Here is an 11,134-nt window from a genome sequence, read left to right as displayed (position 1 = left end):
ATATTCAGCATTAAATTACTAAAGGAACACATCTGAAGTCATCATGAATCTGATTGTCGTCCTCGTCGTTTTCTTCAATCTCTCTTCGGCTGCAACTCGTAAGTTTATTTTGTATCACTTTTAAAGTAAAAAGTCTGTATTTTAGCATTAATATTATGGATTAACATCTCATTTGTCCGTAAAAATATACGGGAGATATATAACAGCATTTTAAGCACAGCATTTTCTATGCTGTTGTTCCTAGCGTGCTAGGTATCAGTTCTTTCACAACGTTATTTGAGAACATTTTTTTCACATTCATCGCGCTTGATGAAAACAGATTATAACTTGACTGCCAACCCATTATGTTGCAATATCAACAAACGACAAAATTTTATATATTTATGATGTTACAGGGGTTTCAACAGTCTCATTTTAAAGTCAGCATTTCGTAAATTTTATGACCGTTATAACAATCTAAATGTAGTTTGCCGATACACTCTGTCATTGGGTCAAATGCTGTCTGACGTGTTTCATGCCAATTGTTAATCCTTTCACAACACACTGATTTTGACTCCGTTTACGGAGCTCACGGCGGGTGTGACCGGTCGACAGGCACTTGGGTCCGTGATTATCCAACTCATAATTTTGTATTCCTTATAGGAGTTCTGAGATTGATCATTGTTCGTTATCTTCACCTTTTCATTTAGAAGACAGTCCCAATGCAAGACTGGAAAAACATTTTATCCATAGACAAATTTCGGCATTAAACAGTAGTGATTGACAGCAGTCAATGGTTTTGTCGCCTTTGTAGTAAGCACCGCAGACTGTTATTCAAGTGTTCGTTATACCGTGACAGGTTCAGGTGATACCAGGGTAACCAAATCATCTAGCATATAGCCAATGTCCGCCCACGTGATGAGTGTATGCGGCTTATAACAACATCCTGTCGTGAAGAGAGCTGTCCAGTTATATGTAACTATATATGCTGACCTCGGTCCCAAATTTGTTTTATCTGGAACAGCTTTTCACAGGCAATTCTGATATGACTGCATACATGTAATTATCGATGAAACACTCCATGTCAGACACTTATAAACAACCATTGCTCATTATTCGTTACTTTATTTGATATTACTCTTTTTCGCTCAATTCTTTTTCTGTGAGGAACAAACTTTATAACTGAACAATCGCCGATGAAAACTATTGGAGTTGTTTTTATTTTACACACCTCCGGCTGTATATTGTATTATAAGAGTAAACGATTTTCGAATTTAATGCGACGTAAAACACTAACATCTTGCATATGGTAGACATGCCCTTGTGGATAGATAGGATATTTTTGTATACACATTTTGGATTGTTTTCAGATATTTACATTTACTTTTCCTGTTATCATCTTTATTATTTATTTTCAGTTAAATTTCTTGTTAATGAAAATTATTCTTTCTCTTTCTCCTTGTCATTTTGATTATTATTCTAATTGCAATTTCAAATTATAGCCTATCTTTATTAACTTTTTGACAGGATATCGAGTTTTAAAAAACAAAATTTATCATTTTTTGTGTTCCAAACAATGTTCCTTCTTTCTTCATAAATTTCCCGTATTGGTAGAACTTGGGATTAGAAATAATTTTGGAAGTAGCAAGGTTTTGCTAGTCAAAGTCTTAAATCTCACAACCTTTGCTGATAGACAAGCTTCAAAATATTGTGGCCTTGATCTCACGAAAGAGTACAAATGGCGATATTTGATATATTCTATTAATCAAGAACAAAGAATAATTCTTCCCATAAACCTCGACAAATATTTGATGGAATTATTTTCTGAGATTAAATATCCAAATCATAAACCAATATTACTTGTATTTGGTTGTACTGCATGATCACCGTTGGAAAGCCTCGTGACAGGAGAATGTCCATGTATGTACGTAAGTGTAGGGGGTCATGAAATTGATCACTTCGTTATCTTCACCTTTCATCTTATAAATACATCACAAACATTTTACATGCCTTCATTGATTCAAGCAACACTATACGAGGTATTGATGGCATGTATTGGATTGCCGTCTTTATTCTTTTCTCCTATATTCCATCGTCTGAACCTCGTAAGTTTTTTAATATGTTATATATAATCATAGATTTTCGTGTTTGCCCAACTATCTATTTTGTATTGCTTGTAGGAGTTATGAGATTGATCACTGTTCGTTATCTTCACCTTGCATTATGACACTTACGACTGTGCTAAATGCAGAAAAAATATGAAAACCTCTATTCAGAGGCAGAAACCACAATTTAACAGACTTTAATGGCGGAACCTTTGCAATTACGATCTGAAACGGACAAGTATACACATCCCACCGGATCTTTGAAAACGAGAATTGTGAAATTTTATGAATAGATCGCTGTGCCTGTAAACTTTCAATACTTTTAGTACGCGTTTTGGTCATTTGCTAAAACATGGTTTCCTGTTTAAGAAGTATATTGTTTAATTAGTATATTTAGTACAAACTCTCAAACTTTAACTGAGTGTAGTTTCTCCGCATTTAATGCGTCAGAAAAATAAAACAAATAAGAGTCTTAGGAATTGTGCAGTTGGTATACTGCAAGCTGGATCATGAACCGATGTTGCAAGATGTTTCATAATGTATTAAAACAATGTATTCTTTAATACACCAACTTGGTAGCGTTTGGGAACGTCCTCGGTGTGCATGTATACGTGTTACATCACACGTACAACATAATCATATTTGGTACAGGGGTTTTAACAATCTCGATTGAAGTCAGCATTTCGCAAATTCTATGGTCGTTATAACGATCTAGTTCGTTAATACAACCTATCATTGGGTCAAATGCTGTCTGATGTGTTTCATACCGATTGTTAATATATATTATATAGTATATATACTTAATGGCAATTGAGCCACTCTTTCTTTTTCTTTGAACAAAGATCATGGTGACTGGTCCGAATGGTCAAATTTTGGTAGATGTTCCAACATGTGTGGGAAAGGGGCGCAGCTACGAACAAGAACCTGTACTAATCCGGAACCGATGAATGGCGGCTCTTATTGTTTAGGTCCGGCGAGTGAACAAATTGAATGCTTTGAGAAACCATGTGAAGGTACATACAGTGTTCATAAATTATGTAAGCCTTTGTGTGAACGATTGAAAGCATTCACAAACACAAATAGTTTACTTTTAATTTCTTTATTGAAAATTATCAAGTACGATGAGTTCTATAACAATGCCAAATATTGAATCAGATGGGGTTTTTTTTATTGAACCATTGAACATTTTGCGCAATATCTCTTAAAATATGTACTACCCATGCTATCTGTAACAGATGAATGGACTTCTTGGTCAGAGTTTAGTCTGTGCTCATGTACCCACGGAAGAGGATATCGGACACGAACTCGTGAAAAGAACTGCACAGTAGACGTTTCTGGTGGTAATAGTTGTGGGATCAAAGAATCCGAAACCCGAGAATGTACAGCATCATGTAATCTTGTCCAAAGTAAGGATATAAAGGATACTTACATACATACACACCCTTCACACAGAATATTTACATACATATGCATTTTAATACTTACACGTGAAAGTGATCTTAAAAGAGTGGTAAATAATTATTCATCAATAAACAATTAAAAGGTAAGAAATCCAAATGTTTAGAAAATGTGATATTTGATTGGATTTGCTCACAGAAGTTGACGGAGGATGGAGTAGTTGGGGAGAGGTTTTGAAGTGTTCCAAGCCCTGTGGAGGAGGAATAAGGATCATGTCCCGTACCTGCAACAACCCTGTTCCTGCTAACGGTGGCCTCTTCTGCCCGGGATCTTCAGTGCAAACAAGTGCATGTAACGAACAGCCATGTAAAGGTAAGACAAACAATCTGCTGCAGATCTCTCTTTATGTCTAATGTCAAATATTTACATTTCCAATGTTTTGCCCTTGACATCTCTACATTTATTATTTCGGATTTCAAACATTTCGGTTGAGCATCACTAAAGAGACATTATTTGTCGAAATGCGCATCTGGTGCATCAAAATTGGTACCGTATAAGTTTTACATTTAGCAACGGATTATTACCTCTTCCTTGTACCTTTTATAATGTAGACCGTTTGGCTTAGGAACATCAACCACACTTATCAATGACTGGAGTCTGTTGCGGCGGGTAATCGAATCCAAGCGTGGTTTATCTTAGGCGCATGGTGTGATTCATTAATTCCGATTAATTACATTATTCCAATTTAAATACCTAAATGTTAACTGACTTTGACCTAATAGTTGTGTCTTCCAACTCTGTTAACAGTTTCGTCAACACAACGCCCTTTTGTCACACTGCCGAGCAAAATGTGGGTCACCTTGAAAAAGGTAATTCATAAGTGATTTTTTTTAAAAAGAAATAACGAATACGTGAATTAGTAAACATATTAAGAACAGTTTATCTCATTTTTTTTTTTATTTACAGCGATCTGCTAGGATATCTTTGAAAAAAAACTTGAACAGGATGAAATAATCCATGCCTTTGGTGCCTTTTCAATTCCTTATCACAGAATACTCATATTCGGAGGAATTGCTTTCCTTGATTTAAGTGTTGTTTTCCACATTTTGTGCAATAAAGAATATTTCTATATGAATATACACGACTTTATAAAATAATACATGCATGAGGGTATAAATGTGGTTTGGATTTTGTTTAGTGAATGTAAATTTTATAGACACTATTTTTGTATACTTGTGGTTGTTGAAATAAAACAAATGCTTTACCTTTTAGCATTACTATTTTTATGTGAAACGAAAGAGGGTTAAACCGCACTGTTGTAAATGTTATGGAAACATATACAACATGGATATGGGAGTTTAAAACGGAAGAAGAAGCAATAAAGCTCACCAGGCGAATTAAATTCATAAAAAATATATGTGACAGATTAACGTGTAAGCATACCTTATTGGAATCCAGTTGTTATAGAGAAATGGACCTATTGCAAAAACCATATTCTGGTCATGCACTTATTCCGAAAATATAGGTTAGGTGAAGCATCTGAATAATGAATGGTTGTATACATTTATAAATAATATAAAAATTGTATCAATCAGCGTCGAGTAACGCACAGTATTCCGGTCATTCAACTGGGGAAAAATAGGTCAGATGAAGCATCCAAAGTATGATTATGGCATGAACCTAGATGTCCACGCAGAAAATATGGATTTAGTTCCATCATCAACTATACTGGCTGTCTACTTCCGAAACTTAATTGTGTATGCCTAGGTTGCTTCTGGACTTTCAGTGCGCATGTCTGATTACTGAAGTTTAGCCATTCTTTAAGACCAGACATGCGCAGTAACACCTCTTCCGGTTTCGACCAAAGGCAGTTCGATCGTTCTTTGGTTCAATTGTAGTTAACATTGTTGATAAGCAAACTAGGTCTTGTACACGCGAGGTTAAACCGATTGCTAAAGGAAAAGTCAGCTTGCGCATGTAGGTTTTCACTGGAGCCAATCGCAACAAACTAGGTTTTTTCTCGATAGACTGAAAAGACCAAACGATGTTCAGATTGCACCGCAGTTTAATCACGCGACCTTTATTTATAGATTTTAAACTTAACCGTGCGCATTGGGGGAGGGGTCAGCTTGTGCATGCACAAGTACATTGATTGATATTGGTTGATTGAATATTGTTTAAAGTCCCACTCGAAAAATTTTCACTTATATTGAGACGTCACCAATGCCGATAAAGAGCTGCAAAATTTAGGCCTAACCTAGGCGCTTACGGCCTTTGAGCAGGGAGGAATCTTTATCGTGCCACACATGCTGTGACACGGGGCCTTGGTTTTTGCGGTCTCATCTGAAAGGCCGCCGCATTTAGACGCCTTTTACGACACACAAGGAGTACTGAGGTCCTATTCTAACCTCACGGGATTGAACAAGTGCATGTGTGTCGAAAGAGCAAGGTACATTAAGGCCCATATGTATTATGCACAAGTAAAGCTTTTTACGAAGACATCATAAACATTTTATGGAAGTATACACCATATGAAAGAATTTTGAGGAATATCATTTAATTTGGACGCGGGGCCAAATTTTCCCCCAAACGTACCTTGTCCTTAGCAATGAAAGGTGGAGATAACGAATATTGATCAATTGTCAGATTTATATCATTGGATTAAAATATGAAACTCGAGCGTTATTATCTAGACCACATTGTGTCCCCTGTTGAATTTGAACTTTAAAGGAACTGATTCACGATTTTCCACAAAATTTTCTTTTTCACCTTTAATGATCAAAATCAATTGTCTAATGTGTTTAAAAGATTTCACATAAAAATTAAGGTTATACATTATCACAGAAGCTCATTTTAGAGAGTTTATTATTTGTTTTGTAAACAAAGATTGCGGTGTGTTATTGTTTACGAAATTTTCAAAAGAAATGGATATTGATCTAAATTTATCATTTCTTTCACATTTCAAGCATTTTGGGGTAAAATATGTCATGTAAAAGTTAAAGTTTGTGACTATGCAAAATTAAAATACTTTATATTACAAAATCAATATTTCACTTGTTTGTATACATAAAAAGACTCGAGTCTTTGTTTACATAACACAGATTTAAGGTTAAAATATTGGTTTTATTCTTGCATTTAGAAGGTCAAAATTTTGGCTGTCAACATTAAATGAGTTATATTTTTTCATTTTTAACATCGAAAATGAAAAATATTTTTATCAAAAATCGTGAACCAGTCCCTTTAATTAAGGTCCAGATCAAATACAAGCTAGGGTATATATCATTACAGCTCTAGTAATAAGACTTATGGTGAAATATTTGCATGTTTCAAGATTTTTAAAAACCTGTTTTACAAATCGTTTTTATTTCAACCAAAGAATATTAAGTTTCTGTTAGAAACACATGCTTATGGTCCGCGTATTGAAGACCTTTTATAAAGGACAGCACCTTCTTTGCATACATAGGCGCATCTTTTGTTTCAATCTTGTAGTGTTTAATTGGTTCTTTGAAAGGTCATTGAAAAAGATTTTTTTTAATGTTACATAACTAAAGGCTGACCATAACAGAGTTACTGCACGCTCGTCAGTCGTTGTGGTAGGGTATATACAGCACCGTCTTATAAGCTTTAAATGGGTCAGAATCTTAAAAGTATGGTAAAACAAAATGTACATGCATAAGTATTATGCTTAACTAGATATCCATAGAATTTCAACGTCACAAATTAGAAACACGACGCATCAGCCTGAGGAATTTACCCATAAAAACTTCAAAAGTTGGGTGACCATAAAAGTTCAAGATTAAAGGTCACTATCCATGATCTCCAGCACATCTGCACGAGATGATCACTTATCGGTACATTTTAATATCAAAAGTCTAACGCAAAAGACAAAACAGTAACAGCCCAGACACAATTTGTAGCAGGTATCAATACAAATTATTCTCTTGAAGTCTTCAAATATCTTGATCGCCTCTTCCTTCGTTTTGTTTACATGAAGTATTCTCACAAAAATGTACCACGTGCGTATATATAAATGATGTTAACTCGTTTGGTATTTATTTATTTAAACAAAGCAAAAATAGAATTCGTTGATTCATTTCAGATAAAGTTTCGTCAGAATTCTGTAAGAATATTAGTTCAAGACTCGCCATATCATTTACTTTCATGGAAAGTTGAATGCAATATATCGAAGTCCTAATTCATCTGACCCGAGTTCTAACCCTCCCCTTCCTTATATTCTTGCGCGATTAGAAATATTATTTCGATAACTTCACAAGTCTTTTACCATAACCGGTTGGTTAATGAATATATCATACATAACTTTATAAACCATGTTAACAAATCTTTTAAAAACTCCACGAAAGACGTGCAGTGTCTGCTTTCACATCTTCTCCCGACTGTATTCAGTTGCAGACCTGCTAGTTCGATGCCCGATTTTGAAATATTTTCATATTCTTTCACAAAACTTGTGTGCATTCCAATGACATTATTAAGAATTTTATGTGCACGGCAATGATTTTATTTCATAAAACATACACTGTCAGTCAAACTATATTCAATTGCGTATGAGCTAAGGTGGTAGTGAAGCGGTGAATCCGCAGGACGGACGAGATGCCAAGGAGTAGCTCGCTATGCGAGTCGACTCAAAAACTATTTAGTGTAATTGTATTTGTTTCTCATGACTATCCGAAAGTTTGTGGTATCTTCTCGTCTGTTACAGGCGTGCTGGGATCTGATGGGGAGGTATTCGGTGGAAGGATTTTTCCCGGATCTGAAAAGTGATACAGTGAAAGTATCCAATTCAAAGACGTCTTACACGGAACATCTACTGTGTGATACAAGTTACCAAAAGTGTTCATGTAGAATAAAATTTCAATATTCATCGCTACTAAAACACGCACACACACACGCATGTACGTGTGTTAAAAGTGATGCTGACGTATTTATAAGAATTCAAAATCTTCCGTATATGAGAGTATTCGATAATCGTTCGCGTTAAGGTACGGGAAGCATCTTCGCAATCAAACTTATATTAAAGTTCTACGAAACAAAAACTTCTGTAAACTAAGAAATCTAGAGTATCGTTTTGCTTACATGAACAGAGTTGACACGTCTTCCTACAATTCTCTCTCATATAGGCAGCGTACGTTGGCTGGGTGCACAGAGAGCGATCAAAGGATCCACAATATGATATTGCGTCTTCACATGGGGGTACTGCATCTTTAGCGATAGAAATAAATTAAAAAAAACTTATCGTAAATAAATTATACTAGAGACAATGATATACCAGAAAATCTGAAAAGGCAGTAAATTGTCACTGACGTACATCATATACTGAGTCAATCTGAGCCCCTATACAGCCCCAAATACCTCTAGACGGGTTCGTCCCATTTATTGGACGAATTATTTGTATCCATTCAAAAGAGGAATCTCTTTAACTTAGATATCTCTCTAACTTAGAAAGATATTTCTATAACTAATATTTGGTTGGTTGCCTTACTTTCACCCATATTGAGAGGTCACCTGTTGTAGGTGAAGTATCACAAATTTAGACCTATGCTTAGCGCAGAATATCTTTATCGTACCAACGCCTGTCGCAACACGGGACCTCCGTTTTTAATGTCATATTCAGATTTTGACTACGGATAACTCCGTTTACCTGATTAGGATATAGGGCTCACGGCGGGTGTGACCGGTCGACAGGGGATGCTTACTCCTCCTAGGCGATAGCAGATTTGTATTAAGACTGGAAGAACAATGTGCATCACTGGAATATTCAACTACTTCGCGAACGTTTTGATATCCATTCGTGTGTATATGGATAATATAATATATTTAAACAGGTTATGCCTACATCCTTCCAAATCTCATTTGCATGCTGTTCAATCTTCTCAATATGATATATCGATGTATCAAAATGGCTAACATTACCTGGACAATATCCACAGCGGTAGGGACAAAACTTCCTGGCCCACAATTCATATCTACCAGTACACTGCTCGTCTCCATAATACCAACACGAATTATCGGTGACGTTATCATAACACCAACTGGAAACTTATAACACAGAAGATTGTTTTAGATTGTCACAATGAGTTTAATTTGTTGAATGCCAGCAACTACGGGCATATTCATCTTTTCTTTTCTTCTTTTTAATCATAATATATCGATATTTTATCTGCTGTTGATTCAAATACTTAAATTATCTCTTTGAAGAAACAATTTCTTACCAGCAGTAGTGGACATCGTTGTTGGTAATGTTAAATATTCTGTGGGGACTACAATTGAAATAAGTTGTATCGCAGACACTGCTGCCGACAACCAGATATACATGTAGGAACAGTAGTATCACTTTTAGAGTATTCAAGCTTTTAAAGTTATATATGCATTGGGAAATTTCATTTGAACTACTATGTATGTTTTGTTATATTTTTTGTATAATCAGATATTTATCATTACATGTACCTACTTTGGCATAAATTGCAGGTTTTTCTGCAGTTCTCTCTCATATATTGCCCATACCGTTCTTCAGTACAAAGTCTTTCTTCGTATTCGTCACAGTATGTGATATGATCAACACATGGCAATTTTTCTGAAAAAAGCAGGGTGGTTTTTTTCTCTCTAACTTCATTAAGTTCATACATCAAACTTAACTTAAACAAATATTTATTATATGAATCACATTCAATATGTTTTTCATATCTTGAAATGTTAGGTTATTATTAAATGTATGTCAACATTATGCAGGTTTGTGTAAATGTTGGAAAATTCGCAAAAATATTAGAACTACTCACGTGGACAATACCCACACCTGAGTGCACAGTTTTCTCTCGCCCAGAGGGTGTACTTCCCAACGCACTGGTCATCTGTGTATTTGAAACAACCCCGTCCGAGCTTATCATGGCAATCTATGATATATAGAATTGAATATCTTCAACTTACTGATCTACAAAGCATTTTTCTACACATTACTTCAAAACGCGCGTAACATAGACCACAAATGTGTCTTGTTTACATGATATATGCATGATATTTACCTTGTTCCTGAAATCGGACTGACGGTCCACCGAGTACATTCTTCACGTCTTGTAAGAGAATGATCTTGTTTCATAAGAATACCTTACACAAGGCGAAATGCAGTTTAAGGCGACAAGTAAAATAAAGTACGGTGAAGTTCTTTACCTGAGGACTGTAACAGGAGAAGGACTATAACCCACGCTGTGTAGCACATGCTCATACTTTCAGAACTGATAAAGATAACCATGGTAACAGGTCGTAGAGTGCTAAGTTTTAAACACGCACGGAATTCGGATAACCAAACTACTGATATGACAACAAAAATGCCAATATATTTCAGATCTGAATGTATCCCTAGTCAAATTTTGGTAGTTACTTCCGGGCGAGTGTCCTTAAAAACATAGGATGCTAAATAGTGTGTATGATAGTATTTATCATAATATTATGACAATAAAACAATATTATCAACAGATAATTCAATTTATGCCGCTTTGAGAAATTTGTAAATTTTTACACCGTCGGATAGCAACGGATTTTGAACCAATCAAATTCTTCGTTTAGATAGCGTCCTTTTCCAAACTTTCCAAAGCCTGTTATTGTGCTGTGAAAATAAAACCCACCACCCACCCTTTGTCAAT

The 11,134-nt window shown here is 35.4% G+C and overlaps 2 protein-coding genes across 2 annotated transcripts; one reads left to right on the top strand and one right to left on the bottom strand.

Annotated features, from left to right (window-relative positions):
* LOC125651583 (coadhesin-like) lies at positions 1 to 4,748 on the top strand. The gene is made up of 6 exons (XM_048880239.2): positions 1 to 98; positions 2,927 to 3,097; positions 3,320 to 3,490; positions 3,681 to 3,854; positions 4,290 to 4,351; positions 4,449 to 4,748. Exons 1-6 carry the CDS (start codon positions 44 to 46, stop codon positions 4,494 to 4,496), a joined length of 681 nt encoding a protein of 226 aa, XP_048736196.2. The 5' UTR covers positions 1 to 43; the 3' UTR covers positions 4,497 to 4,748.
* Positions 4,749 to 7,975: 3,227 nt separating this feature from the next.
* On the bottom strand, positions 7,976 to 10,737 carry LOC125651581 (uncharacterized). Its single transcript, XM_048880238.2, has 8 exons — positions 10,662 to 10,737; positions 10,517 to 10,564; positions 10,274 to 10,387; positions 9,949 to 10,071; positions 9,710 to 9,757; positions 9,411 to 9,536; positions 8,574 to 8,699; positions 7,976 to 8,250 (listed from the first exon to the last, which is right to left on the bottom strand). Exons 1-8 carry the CDS (start codon positions 10,714 to 10,716, stop codon positions 8,162 to 8,164), a joined length of 729 nt encoding a protein of 242 aa, XP_048736195.1. The 5' UTR covers positions 10,717 to 10,737; the 3' UTR covers positions 7,976 to 8,161.
* Between the last annotated feature and the right edge of the window lie 397 nt (positions 10,738 to 11,134).

Source organism: Ostrea edulis, chromosome 5 (assembly GCF_947568905.1).
Source record: "Ostrea edulis chromosome 5, xbOstEdul1.1, whole genome shotgun sequence".
In the NCBI taxonomy this organism is placed as follows: Eukaryota; Metazoa; Mollusca; class Bivalvia; order Ostreida; family Ostreidae; genus Ostrea; species Ostrea edulis.
This window is presented reverse-complemented; position numbering and strand designations above follow the sequence as displayed.

Excerpts from the sequence above, each read along its gene's own strand:
- LOC125651583 (XM_048880239.2), top strand. The coding sequence starts at position 44 with ATGAATCTGATTGTCGTCCTCGTCGTTTTCTTCAATCTCTCTTCGGCT. Across the intron at positions 3,098-3,319 it reads CTTTGAGAAACCATGTGAAG|ATGAATGGACTTCTTGGTCA; the intron begins GTACATACAGTG and ends TATCTGTAACAG. Across the intron at positions 3,855-4,289 it reads TAACGAACAGCCATGTAAAG|TTTCGTCAACACAACGCCCT; the intron begins GTAAGACAAACA and ends CTCTGTTAACAG.
- LOC125651581 (XM_048880238.2), bottom strand. The coding sequence starts at position 10,716 with ATGAGCATGTGCTACACAGCGTGGGTTATAGTCCTTCTCCTGTTACAG. Across the intron at positions 10,072-10,273 it reads CAGGTGTGGGTATTGTCCAC|AAAAATTGCCATGTGTTGAT; the intron begins GTGAGTAGTTCT and ends TGCTTTTTTCAG. Across the intron at positions 9,537-9,709 it reads AACGATGTCCACTACTGCTG|TTTCCAGTTGGTGTTATGAT; the intron begins GTAAGAAATTGT and ends CTGTGTTATAAG.